The sequence below is a fragment of the Onychomys torridus genome, chromosome 22 (assembly GCF_903995425.1).
Source record: "Onychomys torridus chromosome 22, mOncTor1.1, whole genome shotgun sequence".
Lineage (NCBI taxonomy): Eukaryota > Metazoa > Chordata > Mammalia > Rodentia > Cricetidae > Onychomys > Onychomys torridus.
Window position 1 is genome coordinate 14,801,753 of NC_050464.1, and position 18,179 is coordinate 14,819,931.

The 18,179-nt window shown below is 46.2% G+C and overlaps 2 protein-coding genes across 3 annotated transcripts in view; both read right to left on the reverse strand.

The window, feature by feature from the left end:
* Window positions 1-2,095, reverse strand: part of LOC118572340 (olfactory receptor 2AE1) — a 21,973-nt gene extending 19,878 nt beyond the window's left edge. Inside the window, exon 1 of the mRNA XM_036171898.1 lies at window positions 2,042-2,095. The gene's annotated coding sequence lies outside the window, so the exon portion shown is untranslated. The remainder of the gene's footprint in view (window positions 1-2,041) is intronic.
* Gjc3 (gap junction protein gamma 3) overlaps window positions 1-10,339 on the reverse strand; it is an 11,294-nt gene extending 955 nt beyond the window's left edge. Inside the window, exons 1-3 of one of the 2 annotated variants that reach the window (XM_036171900.1) lie at window positions 9,950-10,338; window positions 2,110-2,900; window positions 1,225-1,364 (exon numbers count right to left, since the gene is read on the reverse strand). In XM_036171900.1, coding sequence (XP_036027793.1) covers window positions 2,117-2,893 — 777 coding nt within the window. In that variant the 5' untranslated portion in view covers window positions 2,894-2,900; window positions 9,950-10,338 and the 3' untranslated portion in view covers window positions 1,225-1,364; window positions 2,110-2,116. Of the gene's footprint in view, window positions 1-1,224; window positions 1,365-2,109; window positions 2,901-9,949 lie in introns of those variants that run through there. The other variant, XM_036171901.1, reaches the window with a different exon arrangement.
* Between the last annotated feature and the right edge of the window lie 7,840 nt (window positions 10,340-18,179).

The window sequence follows — 18,179 nt, forward strand, 5'->3', positions numbered from 1 at the left end:
GCCTGGTACTATCAATCCAGCCAAGAAACCATTCTGGGGAGCTCATAGGGCCTAAGGAAAAGCCTATTACTATTAGTTTGCTACATTGAGATAGTATCACGCTGTCTTCTAAATGATTCTCTATTATTATTATTAGGTCATCTCTCATTTCCCACCAGAGAAATTTCTTTTTGCAGTTGACAGTGTCTAATGTCGAAATGTAGAGAACAAGTGTCTGTGGAGTACTCAGCACAAATGAGACATCTACATCACAGCCTTGCCCCCAAAGCTCAGGTGACATCAGAGAAGAGAGGAAGTAAGGTTTAAAGAGCCAGAGCTCTGGGGGATCTTCTGTGAAATAATGTCTTCTTAACACAGCAGGGATGCAGCACTCAGGAGCTCACAAAAGCAGCGGTTGTCTGCACAGGCTCCCAGCACTCATCACTCCAGCATGGATGACTGGTGGACCATCCACAGCTGAGGAACTGTTAGCAGTTGATAGACGATGGTGGAGGAAGAATCCATGTTCTTCAGGGTGTGGCATCAGGTAGGTTGACCAGGTTCTGGTAGGTGGCTTGACACCCATGCACATTTGAGTAGCACTAATTTTGTACTCAGTGAGTTACAGAGAAAAAAAAGAGGACATGAAATCAGGATGGGGACATGATGGGGGATCCAGGAAGAGTTAGATAGGGATGTGAGGATAGACGTGATCAAAATACACCGAATACATGTATGAAAGTATCAAAGAATAAATAATTTTAAAAGAATACTACTCAGAAAAAAAATGAAAGACAACCATGGAATGGAAGAGAATATTTTGAAATGACTCATCTGATAAGTATCTAATAATCATGTTATATAAAAAGTTCTTACAATGCAAAACAAAAAACTGATTTTAATTGGCAAGGAAAAACTTGGTCTTTTCTATAAAGACATACAAGTAAGCAATAAGCATGTTGCACAATTCCATCTCTATAAAATCCCACAGTAGGATAACCCATTAGAACAGAAAGTAGGTTGATGTTTAGTGGAAAGACAGGGGAGATAAGAAGTTAGAAGCAATAGGTAATTGATGCAGGAGTTTTTGTTTTGTTTTCTGAGATTTCATTATTTTATTTATCATCGTGTGTGTGTGTGTGTGTGTGTGTGTGTGTGTGTGTGTGTGTGCGCGCGCAGTGACACATATGTGGAGGTCAGAGGACATCTTGTGGGAGTTGATTTTCTCCCTTCTCCATGTGGGTTCTGGAGATGGGTTTCAGATCATGAGGTTTGGTGGCAAGCGCCTTTACCCACTGTACTGTCTCACCAACCATCTCACTGGATGTGTGTAGGAAGATCCAGGCACAGGGTTTTCGGCAGGCAAGTCAGGTAACTTTAGAACTCTATAAAGTAGAAATGAAGCAAAAGCTGAGGACTCTGCCCAATGGAAAAGCAGGCGGTACATACACTGGTGCCCTCACCATGGTCCTACTAGAAGGAGCCACACAATTGACAGGGACTGGTGTTGGGACACGTTTGCGGAGTAGTAATCAAAACACATCTGACTCAGTCAGGTGTGGTGGCCCGTGACTTTAATCCCAGCACTTGGGAGGCAGAGGCAGGTTGATCTCTGTGAGTTCAAAGCCAGCCTGATCTACATAGCAAGTTCCAGGCCAGCCAGGGCTACCCATTTCATATACATAAATGAATGCCTTCTCCACCGTGAGGGGCTGTACCCCAAACTGTTAACCAAGGTAAACACTTCCTCCCCTTAAAAAATACATCTGAGGGCTGGAGAGATGGCTCAGTGGTTAAGAATGTGTACTATTCTTGCAAAGAACACCAGTTTGCAGCCGTCTGTAACTCCAGCTCCAAGGAATCTACAGCTCTCTTCTGGCCTCCACAGGCACCTGCGTTCATGTGTACAAGCCCACACTCACACACACACACACACACACACACACACACACACACAATTTAAAATTGAAAGTAAATCCTTTTTTAGAGTGCATCTGCTTTGAGGATGGTTATCTAGTTTGTAACATGGGGAGCTGTACACCCCAGAGGATGAGGGACCTACCCTGGGTGGAGGTCGCCAACACAGAGGCATCAGAGGCAGGGACAGATGACTATCAGTAGGGTCCTCACCTGCTTCTCAAAATGGCTCCTTTGTCTCCACCACGGACAAGTCATCAGCTGGGTCCTTGCATCTTACGGAGCTCTTTGAGGTTCGCAAGTTCTTTAAAAAGGAAAGTTTGTGCTTGTACATCCTCCAAAACCGCCCTAAACCCAAAAGCATAAGCTCCAAGGAAGTGAACAAGAGACAGGCCCCACTGATTCCAAACATGGTGTTGAGGAGAATGGTCTTCTCAGACGGGTGAGACTGGAAACAGGTTGTGCTGCCGATGCATGGGTCCTCACGACATATGAATGTGCTGGGCATCTTGAAGCCATACAGGTGGTACTGAACTCCCAAGGCTGCTCCCTCAAGGACCAGCCGCGACCCAAGCTGTGCCACATAGGCCCAGAGAAGCTTGAGGCTTCCAGCCCCTGAGACATCCTTGCTATGGTCGCCCTTGCAAATCCGTGTCTCTTGTTCCTTGTTTTCTGTTTCTGGCTCCTCCCAGTATCCAATCACATGATACAGAGTGAAACCCACGTAAAGGACACTGGGTACAGCCATCAGGATGACTTGGAAGGCCCAGAAGCGCAATGGAGAAAGGGGGCGGAAGATGTCATAGCAAGTGGTCTTGCAGCCTGGCTGCCCTAAATGGCACATGAACTCGTTCTCATCATCACCAAAAACCCCAGGTCCACTGGAAACCAGAAGCAGGATGCGGCATCCCACGAGCACCGGAAGCAGGAAGCGCCCCACGGGGGTGGAATGCTGGCTCTCCTTAGCCAACAGCTGCCTCAGGAACTTGCCGCACATTCTGCCACTAAGCAGAGAACAATTTATCAGTGAAGGTGTCCCACTCACTGCCCTTTAGAGGAGGCTTCAGCCTGTTTCGTTCACCTGCTAACCCAAGGATCTGCAAAGCAAGATCTGCTCCTCTCCAGAGTTGATTAAACACTATATAGTCTGTTTTGCATGCCTATAAGACAATACCTGAGGTAAGTGCCTTTATAAACATACAAAGGGTTAGTTAGCTCACAGTTGTGGAGATTTAAACTCCAAATAGCATAGCACAGTTTGGTGAAGGTCACTCATTGAAAGAACATGTTATGTCTCAGATGGCAAGGAGGAGGGCATGTTGGAGCAAACAGTTTCAACGCAAGGAGAGGGGAAGATGGACAGAATCCCATGATCCCTTTCAAGAGTACATTTCCATGGATTGGGGCCAGGAGTGGCTCAATCAGTAAAGTGCCACACAAGCATGAAAACCTGAGCTCAATCCTCAGAACCCATGTAAAAATTCAGAGTGTGGTGCGGTGCACTTGAAACCCCAATGCTGGGGAAGCAGAGACAGGAGGATCCTAGCCGACTGGAGAGCCTCCAACCAGCAAGAGAGCCTATCTCAAACACAAGGTGGATGACTTCCGGAGAATGACATGTCACTGAGCTCCAGTATACACACACACACACACACACACACACACACACACACACACACACACACACTGAGGACTGTGGGAGTATACAGCAGGTGACAGCTGATGTTTGACAAGTCAAGTCAGCCCACCAGACGTAGAACTCCCTGATGGGGAGCCCCACCTGGCAAAGCTGTGGGGTCACTGGCTGTGAAAATCAGTTGTTTCCTGTCTCTTTCTCATGTGCCACCATTACACCTCCCTGTAAGAACAGTTGTGAGGTGCTTTTCACAGCCCTTTGGTGGTATGTTTTACATCTCTGGGCACCCATTTAGCTGTGGATTTCTGTTTAAGATGTTTAACTCTCATGAACAGAACTATTATCAGAATATTCTTCTCTACTGACATAGGAAAGTAACAGTATTCTCAGTCTCAAAGACAGCCTTTTATATATTTTGCAAAGACCTTAGAATAAGTCCAATACAGACTAAGCTGCCCCTACAGAATATACACAAAGACTAATTCCTAGGTGCTGTCTATTGCTAAGTCAAGGCCAGGCTGTTTACATCAAGACAGTCCTTGCAGTAGCTCCCTTTCTGTGGGTACCCTGACCACTCAAGATTCAGCCAGTTGTTTATTACCCGTGTAGAGCTGTATGAGAGCTTGTGGCGGCATCCCTGCTGAGCTACTCCTGGCCTGGCTCCAGAGAGTAGTACCTAGCCCTAATCCATCCTTTGTTTAACTGATACCTTTTATTTGTCCTATGTGAATCTTGTCTCAGAGTCTCCCAAGGATACAAAGGCCTCTGCAAAACTTGGTTCAGGAAACCGGGCCAACTGTGGTACCCAATAAATCGTGGAATTTGCACCTGGCATTGTACTCTTGGGAGCTCCTTTCAAGTTGTTTTGAGCACATGGAAATCAATTGGCTAAACTATAAATATTAAGAATAATAAAATGCCCTGGGTGAGCCTTGAGTCCAGAGAGGCTGGATCCCCCTGCAGCCTCAAAGGCTAAATTCATTCTGAAGATGCCTCTGAGTCTTCTTTCCACTGAACCCACACACCCATGCTGTGACACTTCTTGACAAGAGCTACTGCAAAATGTGAGTGAAGTGTATGTGCGTGTGTGTGTGCGCGTGCGTGTGTGTGTGTGTGTGCGCGTGCGTGTGTGTGCGTGTGTGTGTGCGTGCGTGTGTGTGTGTGCGTGTGTGTGTGTGTGCGCGCGTGTGTGTGTGTGCGTGTGTGTGTGTGTGTGTGTGCGTGTGTGTGTGCGTGTGTGTGTGCGCGTGCGTGTGTGTGTGTGCGCGTGTGTGTGTGTGCAGGGTGAGGGATGAAGAAGAAGAACCATGAGAGAAGTGTGAGGAAATGAATGGATGAAAGAATGAATAAGTGTGATAGATAGACTAAAACTTGTTCCTAATCACCCTCAGATCAAAAAGTTTCCTACCCCTCGCTACTCTGAGGTATTCCTTTCATTACCCTGAGCGGATCGTAGGGGACTGATCTCTCATGGTCCCCCACACACAATCCCTCTAAACAATCCCTCACTGGGACTCCCTTCCTAGTCTGTGACAAGTTGACAAACATCACCACAGATGGCTGGAAGGCAGCTCAATGGTTCAGAGTATTGTTGCTCTTGCAGGGACCCTGTATCACTTCCCAGCACCCACAATGGTGGCTCTCAACCGTCTGTAACTACAGTTCCAGAAGATCCAGTGCTGCCTTCTGGCCTCCATGGTCGCATGCATGGGGTACACATACATGCATGCCTGCAAAACACTTTTTTTTGAGCTGAGGACCGAACCCAGGGCCTTGTGCTTGCTAGGCAAGCACTCTACCACTGAGCTAAATCCTCAACCCAAAATGAATCATTTTTTAATTTAAAACAAACCACAACATGTTGGATTAAGGGAGCTAGAAAGCAATGTGATGAAGTAAACAGAGTTAATGTCAAGATTTACTCTAATCTAATGTTCTTTATACCTTACCATCTTGGGAACAAAAATTTGCCATAATTAAATGCTATAGGGTTTGGGGCAAAGCCAAGATGAAGCTAAAAATTCAAACTCCTAATCTCTGTTCTTTAAACGTTTATCTTCCCCATGATGAGGGGTAACCATTTCTGGGGATAAATTTCAGAAGTTTCTCAGTTCTCTGTTCATAATACCAAGTTTGCCGTCTTTATCTCTGCCCTAATAGGAACCTTCTTTAGTGCCCAGAAGCTGCTTCCAACCATTGCCATTCCCATCCATCTTCTCTTTCTCGTTCCCTAATGATCATGTGCTATGATCTAACCGTGACACCCTCCCCAAGTCAGATGCTGAAACTTGGTGAGGAGTTAAGAACATGACTCAGTGGTAGAGCCTCTGCCTAGAATCCCCCAGTGAGGGGCTGGGGTGTGGCTCAGTGGTAGAGTACCTGCCTAGAACCCCCTAGTGAGGGGCTGGGGTGTGGCTCAGTGGTAGAGCCTCTGCCTAGAATCCCCCAGTGAGGGGCTGGGGTGCGGCTCAGTAGTAGAACATCTGCCTAGAATCCCCCAGGGAGGGGTTGTGGTTTAACTCAGTGTTAGAGTACCTGCCTAGAATCCACCAGTGGGATACTGAAGGTACACACCCAGCATGCAAAAAGCCCTAGATTCAACCTCAGAACCTAAAAAAGAAAAGAAAAGAAAAAGAAGCAAGGCCTTTATGTCATGAATGGGGTTATAAAGGAGATTTGAGGGAGCCCTTCAGCCCCTTCTATCAATTGATGACATAGAGACAGCACCATCCAAGAGGAAAAGGCCTGCACCAGATACTTTATCTGCTATTGCTTGCCTCTTGGACTTCCCAGCCTCCAGAACTGGGAAAAAAATAAAATTCTGTAGATTATAAATTACTCCTTTGAAGATATTTTATAGCAGTTTTATTATACTAAGATGTTATGCAGACCCCTAGAAAGCTCCACAGATAGTTCTTTATCTTTTTTCCCTTGTTTAAGAATTTGATAGATGAGTACTGTATTTACATCATTTCCTCCAACTCCTTCCTACTTTACCCATGTCCCTCAACTCCTTGTCAAAGTCATGGCCTCTTATTCCTTAATTGCTATTGCTACACACACACACACACACACACACACACACACACGCACGCACGCACGCACGCACGCACGCAAAATCTGTTGAGTCCCTATATTATTACTTTTATGTATGTATGTCTAGAGACGGCCATTTGGGATTAGATAGCCTATAAGGCACTTGCCCGTGAAGAAGACTAATTCTCCCTCTTTTAGAGGCCATTAATTGCCTGCAACTCTAGCTAGGAATGGGGCCTCTTGGGATTTCCCCCTTCCACAGTGGCATGAAACCTGGTGTTGTTATTATTTCAGGTCTTGTTTAGGCAACCATACTGTTGACCTTTCTAATGGGTGCATTAGATGTCCTAGTCCTCTGACTCTTCTAATCTTTCTGCCCCTGTCTTGTGAAGTGTTCCCTGAGCCTTAGGTGTAGGGTTGTATTGTGGATGTATCAACAGGACCCAGGCACCCCACAGTCAGTGGCTCTCTGCATTTGACCGGTTGTAGCTTTCCATAACAGTCTCCATCTGCTGTAAACACGAGTTTCTTTGGTGAAAGGTGAGAGCTACACTTAGTTGTAGGTATGGAGTTAAGTATTCATTTTCTTTCTTTCTTTCTTTCTTTTTTTCCTTTTTTCTTCTTCGAGACAGGGTTTCTCTGTATTGTTTTGGTGCCTGTCCTGGATCTCGCTCTGTAGACCAGGCTGGCCTCCAACTCACAGAGATCCGCCTGCCTCTGTCTCCTGAGTGCTGGGATTAAAGGCATGCGCTGCCACCTGGCTCAAGAGAAGTATTTAGAATGAAGTTAGAGTGAGGAGAACCCACTGCTGCGACTTCCCTAAACCAGTGTGATCACTAGCCACAACTGTCTCTATTGTACACATGCACACTCTGCACTCGCACACACGGAGGTGGGGCATACAAACCGTACGTAGCATGCCTGTGGAGGTCAGAGGACACGTTTGTGGAGTCAGTTCTTTCCGTCCACCTTCCTGTGGCTTCAAAGGATCAAACTCAGGTTGCCACACTTGTGCAACCAGGGTCTTTACCAGTGAGCGACCTCAGCAGACTTCCTTTCTCTATCTTAATCTCCCTTCCTTCTCCTATCTTCAAGAAAGATGGTCCTTCAAATACCACCATCCTTCCCAGAGCTAGCACTTCAGGCCTCTCCTTTACCCCTGCTACCAGGATTTGATCCCCAGATGACCTTCCCTGGAATTCAAAACGCACCCCCTAGTTTTGAAATGGCACAGCGGGTAAAGTGCCCTCACGAAGCATTTGGGTCTCAGTGTGGGTCACCAGCACTGACATAAAAGCCAAGCGTGGCAGCATTCTTCTGTAACCAACCCTAGGGCTGCTGCGGGGCAAAGGGGGGTGGGGGGAGGAGAGCAGAAACAAGCAAATTCCTGAAGTTCATTGGCCAGCCAGACTAACCAATCAGTGAGCTCCAAGTTCAGCAAGCACCTCTGTCTCAAAAAGTAAAATGGAGACCAATCAATGAAGACACAAAAGTTAGCATCTGACCTCCATACTCATGGACACACACCCACGGGAAGAGTTAAACACCAGACACACACAAAGTGAAGGAAGGAAAGAAGGAAGTGGGGGGAGGTGTGGGAGGGAGGGGAGGGAGGGGGAGGGGAGAGATGGGGGAGGGAGAGAGAGAGGGAAGGAGAGGAGGGAGGGAGAAGAGGAAGAGAGGGGGAAGGGAGGGAGAGAGGGGTGGGAGGGAGAGGAAGGAGAGAGGGGAGGGGAGGGGGAGGGGGGGGAGAAGGAGGCCTTTGGCACAAAAAAGAATCAGTAGGAGTGCAAGGGGACAAGAGACTGTAATGGACAGTGACTATAAGAAAAATACACGACAAACATGTGTGGAAATGTTATGATGAAAGCAATTATTATGCATTATTAACGTGGGTTTTGTTTTTGTTTTTGTTTTTTTGAGCTGAGGATTGAACCCAGGGCCTTGCGCTTGCTAGGCGAGCACTCTACCACTGAGCTAAATCCCCAACCCCTGCATTATTAAGGTAAGGTAATAAAACATTTTTAAAATCCACCTTGAAGACATAGGACATATTCTGAGGAAAATTAAATTGAGATAGTGTATAAATTCAATACCTTGAAAAATAAAAATTTTAAAGATGGAATTAATAAAGTAACAAAAAGGAATCAAATCTAGAACAAATGTGGAGTGTTCTTTTTCTTTTGAAAATCAAGACAATAATAATAAAATGTCCACTACAGTTTGAATATCCTGAATCCAAATATCTAAAAATCTCAAATGCTACAAAATCTGAAACTCTCTGACTTTCGTGTGTGTGTGTGTGTGTGTGTGTGTGTGTGTGTGTGTGAGAGAGAGAGAGAGAGAGACAGACAGACAGACAGACAGAGACAGAGAGAGAGACAGAGAGACACACAGACAGACACACACAGAGAGAGAGAGGACCTCTTCAAATTCAAGGAGAAAGGTCTTACAGAATGAGTAAGGAAAGGGGAACAGAGTAGATCTCACATATGGAAGCAGAATTGGGGGCTGGTGAGGGGTCAAAGGGACTAACCTAGCAGAGAGGGCAAGCTCGGGGGAGGGGAATGAGGGGAGAAATAGCAAGAAATCAAAGTATGCAGAGAAAATACCATGCTGAAGCACATTGCTTTGTATACTAATTTTCAAAACACAAATAGGACAGAAGGTGTAGCCGGTTTGGTAGAATGCTTGCCTTGCATACACAAGCCCCTGGGTTTTATCCACAGCACTGCAGACACCAGGTGTGGTGATGCACACCTGTAATTCCAGCACTGGGGAGATGGAGGCAGGAGGATCAGAAAAGTTCAAGATCACCCTCAGTTATCTAGTGAGATTAGGACTAGCCTAGGCTACATGAGCCTGTGCCTCAATAAATAAATAAAGTGTAAGTGAAGCAACAATCACAGACTCAAAATTGGGAATGGAAAGGAAATCCCGGAATTCGAGCAGATTTTCAGATACCTAAAGAGATTATTTTAAAATCCCATTTTAAATGAGAATTTTTCAAAGCATCGCACCTAATTTTGGTGATGGAGGGGTGGGGTAGGGTTGTCAGGATTCCACCAGTGACTGAATCCATCCCAGAAAGTTAAGGAGCCACAGAGGAAAAGCACCCGTGAGAAGGGAGGAACCTAGCGGTGCAAGCCTTAACTCACTGCTCCCGATTTACTCCACCCGGCCTGGAATGCATTCTAGATGCTTCTCTTCAAAGCGTGGCTGTGCAAAAACCAGCCCGAGCAGAGATGCAGAATCTTGGGCAATATCCCTGCCCTCCAGATCGTAGGTGAATTCAGAGCTATCGCTAAACAATCATGACTGCATCCGCTCACAAACACCTCTAAAGAGCCCAGAATAGCTACTCTCTGCCGGTGAACTTACCAGTGCTTGCCGGGCAGCTCCAAGCAGAAGCAGCAACCAGAAAGGAGAGACGCCAAAAGGAATCCTCACACTGGAACCCTCAGGGTCCAGGCTCTTGGGATGATGGCCCTGCCTCCTGCAGCCACCCACTCTTTTCGCCTTCTCTAGTTCTTTCCCGGCAGGCTCTCTGCAGCATAAAAGAATTTCAATTGAAGGACCCGGCCCTCCAGGCACAAGCCCTGGAGAAGGACTCTGGTGTTCATGGTACGGGATGTATCCTCTAAGTGAATGGGGATGGGGATCTTTGAGGTCATCTGAAACAAGAGTGAGGGTTTATTATGTACATTATATTGGTTAATTGTCTCGGGATGTTTGAGCTCACTGAGACGCTGGCTCCGGAAGTGGAGCTGTCCTCTCCCGTTTCAGACCCAAATGTGTTTGTCTCTGTGTCCTCCAAGGCCCTTTGTCTAGGGATGGGCTGCCTCCCAGGCTCTGTGACAGGGAGGGAAGGGAACAACAGACAGCCAAAGAATAATAAACAGACAGCACTGTATCCTTGAGAACAGCTAGAAGGAAAACGAACTGTTGGGAAATACAGCAGAAGTTACCACCGTGTATCCCACAATACAAAACTACCTAGAATCGGAGGAGAGCTGGACGTTCAGACATGGGGAGCGCAGCCATTGGGGAGAAAGCTAAACAGAGAACTCCAAATGACTGCCTCAACTTCCCCAGTCAGTTTCTCCTGGATCCTGTGAGCGCCCAATCTGATGATGCTACTTCTCTCTATTATTTGTTCTTTTCTTTCTTCTATTTTTTTCTTTTTGAGATTATATTTTAATTGCAACATCTCTCCCCTCTCTTTTGCCTCCAAACCCTCCCATATTCCCCTCCCCACCTCCTTCACATCCATGGCCTTTTTTCTTCATCAACTGTTATTGCATGCATGTCTGGTTTTGTGTATGCATATATGTTGCTAAATATAACCTGTTGGGTCCATATAATGTTACTAGTATTATGATTTTTAGGGCTGACCACAATCTGGCTCAAAATGGGAGCACTCTTCCCTGGGAATGACCACTTCTCTCAGCTTCACCCAGCTGCCTGTAGTTCTTTGTGTAGGGTTGTTCCTTTACTTAGAATCTTTGCCAGAGGGACACCCTGCTCTACCCAGGAATCTCTCTGTGGGAAACCCCAGCTGACTGCCTCTCCCCAAGTCATTTCCTGCCGGATGTTTGTAAACCCCAATTTGATGGTGTTCATCTCTGTCGCCCTATCATTTTCCATTTATTCTTTTACATTGTCTTTCTATGGGCTTAATAATTTCACTCGCTCAAAACCAAAAGCGTGTCCAAAGCACCCGAAGAATAAGTATACCCACATAAGAGTGTGCTTGTACTCTTGGGCATATACCCAAGGAATGCTCAATCATACCACAAGGGCATTTGCTCAGCTATGTTCATATCAGCATTCTTTGTAATAGCCAGAACCTGGAAACAACTTAGATGCCCTTCAACTGAAGAATGGATAAAGAAAATATGGTACATATGCACAATGGAGTACTACTCAGCAGAGAAAAACAATGACATCATGAGGTTTGCAGGCAAATGGATGGATTTAGAAAAAATCATCCTGAGTGAGGTAACCCAGACTCAGAAGGACAAACATGGTATGTACTCACTCATAGGAGGATACTAGATGTAAAACAAAGATGACTAGACTGCTACACAACTCCAAGGAGGCTACCTAGAAAATGGGACCCTAGGAAAGACACAGGGATCACCCAATGACAGAGAAATGGATGAGATCTACATGAACAACCTGGACGACAGTGGAAGTAATGAAGGGCAAGGTTTGAGGGAAAGAAAGCTTAGGGGAGCAGGAGATCCCAGCTGGATCAAGAACAGAAAGGGAGAACAAGGAATAACAGATCATGATAAATGAAGACCACATAAGAACAAGAATAGGCAGAGTGCTGGAGAGGTCCTCAGAAATCCACAATGATACATCCTCTGTAGACTGCTGGCAATGGTCGAGAGAAAGCCTGATCTGACCTAGTCAGGTGATCAGATGGCCAAACACCCTAACAGTCGAGCTGGAACTCTCATCCAATAACTGATGGAAGTGGATGCAGAGATCCTCAGCCAGGCCCCAGGTGGAGCTCCAAGTATCCAATTGTCAAGAAAGAGAAGGGACTGTAAGAGTGTAAATTGTTGAGCCCAAGATTGGAAAAAGCACAGGGACAAATAGCCAAACAAATGGAAGCACATGAATTATGAACCAAAGGCTGTGGAGCCCCCAGCTAGATCAGGCCCTCTGGATAAATGAGACAATTGAATAGCTTGAACTGTTTGGGAGGCATCCAGGCTGTGGGACCGGGACTTGTCCTTAGTGCATGAGCTGGATGTTTGGAACCTGGGGCTTACACAGGGACATTTTGCTTAGCCTGGAAGGAGGGAACTGGACCTGTCTGTACTGAATCCACCGTGTTTAAATGAATCCTCAGGGGAGTCTTGTCCCTGGAGGACATGGGAATGGAGGGGAGGGAATGGGGAGAAGGAGGGGGTGGGGGCGGGAGGGGAGAGGATAGGGGAACCCATGGCTAATGTGTAAAATTAAAACACAAATATAATAATAATAATAATAATAATAATAATAATAATAAAAAAAAAAATAAATAAAAAAGAATAGAAAAAAGAAGGAAAAAACTGAAATTTGTAGTTAAATGAATGAAGCTAGGGAAAATCATCCTGAGGGAGGTAAATTGATCCAGAAAGACAAATATGATATGTGTTCACTTATATGTGGATACCAACTGTTAAGTCATTGATAAGCAAGCTGCAATCTGTATAACCACAGAATTTAGGCATAGAGTAAGGACTAGTTAGAAGAGATGGATCTCCATATGAAGGAGAAATAGAATAGATAATTATGGATAGGTGAGGAGGGGGTTCTGGGCAGGATCAAAGAGAGATAGGGAAGAGAAAGGGGGTAAGGGAAGGAATATGGGGAGGGGCAGCTAAAATTAAAGGCCAGGTGAGGGATTGTATGGAAACCTAAAATATATACATTTATGAAGGCCATCTAAATGAAATAAACAAAAAAAATATGGGGAAAAAAAAAGAGTGTGCTTGTGTATTGGAAGCCCAGTCAAAAGTCTGGGGAGGTCGTAGGCCCTGGAAGGAAACCTACTAGTGACGTTTTGCTAACCAGACATGCTGTCAATCTGTTTAATAATTGTTTATGTCTATTACATGGCCCTGCACCAGGTCCTCTGCATATATATTACAGCTTTCAGCTTTACATTTTTATGGGACTTCTGTGTGAGCTAATGGGTCTCTAATTCTTGTGCCTGCTCTTGGGGTGCTTTCCCTTCTGTTGGGTTGCCTTGTCCAGCCTCAGTGGGATGAGTTTTGCCTCCTCTTATTGTATTTTATTTTGTCATTTGGGTTGCTGTCTCTTAGAAGCCTGTTCTTTTCTAATGAGACAGAAAGGGGGTGGATCCAGAGGGGAGGGAGGTGGGGAGGAGTGCAGGGAGGGGACTCTACAATCCGGGCACATGGTAGGAGAAAAGAACCTATTTTCTTTTCTGTTTGGTTGTTGGTTTTTTTGTTTTGTTTTGTTTTGTTTTGTTTTGTTTTGTTTTTTCAAGATGGGGTCTCTCTGTGTAGCCCTAGCTATCCTGGAACTTGCTCTGTAGACCAGGCTGGCATCAAACTCACAGAGATCTGCCTGTCTCTGTCTTCCAAGTGCTCGGGGTTAAAGGCATGCATCACTACTGCCTGGCAAGCATCTATTTTCAATAAAAATAGTTTCGTATGTTTATACCCACAGAGTAGTGCTACCCTAGGTCAGGGAAGTTTCTTCTTGCTGTGAAAGATGGTTACAGAGAGACTCGTGACTATTCAAAATGCCCAGAGAAGTGAGTGTTGAGTGCTCAGCCCTAAGCAGGCCATCTATATTGTCTCCTCCAAACCCCAGAGAACTCCTCAGAAGAGGGGAAGAAAGATTGTAGGATGTAGTGGGTAGCCATCCCAGCCTTGGCCTGGAAGTTCCAACCCCCATTGAGGCTTCGGTAATGGTCATGCCCACAAGGCAGGGCTGAGGGAGGATGCTGAAGACCCAGGATCGAGAGGAGAGGCCTCTCTTGGTGCCTGGACCCTGGACGCTGGAGGTAGACCGAGCAGAGTTCTCCAGAGAACACCGCCGGACTGCGCCATACCTTTGCCAGTAAGTTACCCCACAAAATAAACCTCCCTTTTAACTACGTGGAGTGGCCTTAATAATTTCACCAATAGTAGGAGTCAAAGGATAGAGAAGAACACTAAGAAATGCTGTCTGCTGGACATGACATGGTAATCATGAACTCATGGTTGCCTATGCAAGGCTTACACACACACACACACACACACACACACACACACACACACTCACACGAGAGGGAGAGAGAGAGAGAGGTGAAAGTACCAAAGGGACTAACTAGGAAGAGGAAGGTAGAAGAAGGTAGAGAGTGTAAGTAGGAGATGGGGAGGGGCAGATAACACAGAATAAATACAATCATAACTTGATGTGTGCAAGTATGCAATGGTCAAAAAAACTAGAAAGGGAGGCTGGAGACAAGGCTCAGGGTTGCTTAAGAACACTGGCTGTGATCCGGGCAGTGGTGGCACATGCCTTTAATCCCAGCATTTGGGAGGCAGAGCCAGGGGGATCTCTGTGAGTTCAAGGCCAGCCTGGTCTACAGAGCAAGTTCCAGGACAGGAACCAAAACTACACAGAGAAACCCTGTGTCGAAGCAGAAAGAAAGAAAAAAGAGCACTGGCTGCTCTTGCTGCAGACCCAGGTTCAGTTCCCTACACCTATACGGCAGCTCACAACCATTCCATATAACTCCAGTTCCAGGAGATCTAATGCCCTTTCAGACTGCCCCACACAGTAGACATGCATATGGTGCACATACATACATGCAGGCAAAATACTCACCCACATAAAATAAATAAATCTAAAACAATAATAATAATAAAGAGTGTTTGTGTGTGTGTGTCCTTGAGTATCTGTGTATGCATGCATGCATTCGTGTGTGTGCATGCATTTGTGTGTGAGTGAGTGTGTGTGTGTGTGTGTGTGTGTGTGTGTGTGTGTGTGTGTGTGTGTGTGTGCGCGCGCGCACACACGCGCGCGTACGTGACTTGCTTCATCCCAAGTAGCCCTCATCCCAGAATTCATGTGACTTCTCAATGTCCTCTTGGCTGGGAGAAACATTGCAACTCTTAAAGCACCATGGGAACCCACTCCATGTCCCCTCAGCAGGATCCCTGCAGAGATGCAGCTGAGAAAAGGAAAGGGCAACACTGGGCATGCAGAGAGGCTTAATACAAACTTCTTTTGTGGAGAAGAGAATAAACACATCTTGTTTTACGCCATTAAAATATCTGCTTGGTTATTAGTAGTCTAAGGCAATCCTTAACCAACCTACCTCTACAAACTACAAATATTGGGGTGGTATGGACACGCATGTTCATGGGTGCATAGATGCATGTGTGTGCACATGTATGTGCTTGCATGTAGAGGTTAGAGGTCAACCTCAGCTGTCATTCCTCAGGAGTTATCCACCTTGTTTTTTGAGACAGGCTCTCTTTCTGGCCTGTAACTCACCACGTAGGCTAGCCTGGCTGGCCTACAAGCCCTAAGGATCTGCTCATCTCTGTCTCCCCAGTACTGGGATCACAAACACACCCCACCCACCATGCCCAGTTTTTTTTTTTTAAATATTCATTTATTTCAGTCAGGTGTGGTGACAAACACCTTTAATCCCAGCACTCAGGAGGCAGAAGCAGATGGATCTCCCTGAGTTCAAGGCCAGCCTGGTCTACAGAGCAAGTTCTAGGATAGCCAGGGCTACACAGAGAAACCCTGTCTTGAAATACCAAAAAATAAAAATAAAAAAATAATAATAATTCTTTTAATTTTAAAATTTTATTTTTAATTGAAAAAAATCATAAAATATATCCTGATCACACATTTTCCCTCCCCCACAACTCCTCTCAGAGACTCTGCACCTCCCCACACTCAATTCCATGCCCTCTCTCTGTCTTTATTTTTATTTGCATTGGTATTTGACCTGCATGTCTCTGTGAGAGAGTCAGATCCACTGGAACTTGAGTTACAGACAGTTGTGAGCTGCCATGTGGGTGCTGGGAATTGAACCTGGGTCCTGTCTGGAAGAGCAGCCAGTGCTCTTAACTGCTGAGCCATCTCTCCAGCCCCTCCTTTCCCTCTCTTTAAAAAACAAGCCGGGCGGTGGTGGCGCACGCCTTTAACCCCAGCACTCGGGAGGCAGAGGCAGGCGGATCTCTGTGAGTTCGAGGCCAGCCTGGGCTACAGAGTGAGTTCCAGGAAAGGCGCAAAGCTACACAGAGAAACCCTGTCTCGAAAAACAAAAACAAAAACAAAATCTTAAGTCAAGTGCCTTCTTTCTCATGATCCCAGAATTTGGGAAGTAGAGGTAGGGGAAGATCAAAAACAGAAGGAGGAGGAAAAGGGGAAGGGAGGGGAGAGGAGGAGAGGGAAGGAGAAGGGAGAAGAAGAGAGGAGAGGAGGGAAGGGAAAAGAAAGTACAAGGAAGGAAGAGAGGGGAAAGGAAGAAGGGGGTCAGAGGAGCAGGCTAGCCAAGGTGTACTTACTAGCTTCCTTTCTAAATGGTCACAAATATGACCTTATTTGACCCTCATTCCAAGCCTAGGAAGTGGACTTTAATGTTATAGGAAACTAAGATACTGAAGGGGTTAAAACTGACCTGGAGAGGTCACTGAAACAGTGAATGGAAGAGGCTAAATGAGAACACATGAAGGGTCAAGAATCCTGTTTTCCCCATCTGCCAAACCTCTTCTCAGGAAGGGCCCACTGAGTCAAGTCCACCTGCATCTCTGCTTGTGGCAAGCACTTGGAAACTAAGAGAGGTGACCCTGCCATTTGGGGTTACACAGATAGTCCAACCAGAGAGTTCAAATGTCTGCACTGAGGGTGGGAAGTGGGGAGATGACCAGGACCCAGGCAATAAGAACGTTTTTCAGGGGTGCAGGAATTTCCTCAATGGCTCTATTTATAAATGCCCACAGCCCAGGTCAGTGTGGGTCTCCAGAGAGGAGGCTGCACTTGGCCCCGAAGGCTGGAGGGAGAGATGTTCCGCCTATTTATTTCTAAGCTGCTGTCGAGACGTTAATCCACCAAGACAAACTTCTCTTTCATAGTAACTTTCTTAGGCTTGGTGCCAGGAAGCACTCACTGCACTGCTTTATGCCACCAACAATGCCCCTGCTGTCCCCTCTCTTCCCACCAGATGAGACCAGCCTCCACCCACAGCCAGATGTTAGTGATGTGTGCCAAGACCTTGGGTAGCTGGGTACTCAGGGAAAAGGCATCACCCAAGGATAAGCAGTGCAAAGAAGCATACAGCATAGAATGGTGATCCTCAACCCATGGGTCGCGGCCCCTTTCGGGTATACCATCCCTTTCCCAGAAGTTGCCTAAGACTATCAAAAAATACAGATATTTACATTCCACTTCATAACAGTAGCAAGATTACAGTTATGAAGTAGCAACAAAAATAATTGTATAGTTGAAGGGGGCCACCGCAATGTGAGGAACTGTATTAAAGGGTCACAGCATTAGGAAGGTTGAGAACTACTGGCCTAGAACCTCTACACAAACATACACACACACACACACACACACACACGCACGCACGCACGCACGCACGCACGCAGGCACGCACGCACGCGCACACACAGTAAGCAGGGCTGAGGTTGGGGAGATGGCTCAGAGGGAAAGAGTGGTTATCTTGTGCGCATGAGGACTTGAGTCTGAATCCTCAGCACCCACATGAAAAAACGAGGCATGATTATGCATTCTTGTCACCTCAACACTGTCTGTAGCCTCAACACCCACTGGGTGGGTGGAGAGAACAAGATCTGGGCTTGCTGACCTGGCTTCAGGTTCAGTGAGAAACCCTGTCTTAGGGAAATGTGGCAGAGAATGATAAGGCAGAGCATCCAACAGCCTCCTCTGACCTCTGCACACAGACACAGGCATGAACACCTATACCCGTGTGCACTTACACAACACACACACACACACACACACACACACACACACACACACACACACCCCTGCCTCTGCTTCCCCAACGTGCACAACCATACCCCCAGTTCTATACAGTATAGGTATGGGAGACGGTACCCAGGGCCAAGCA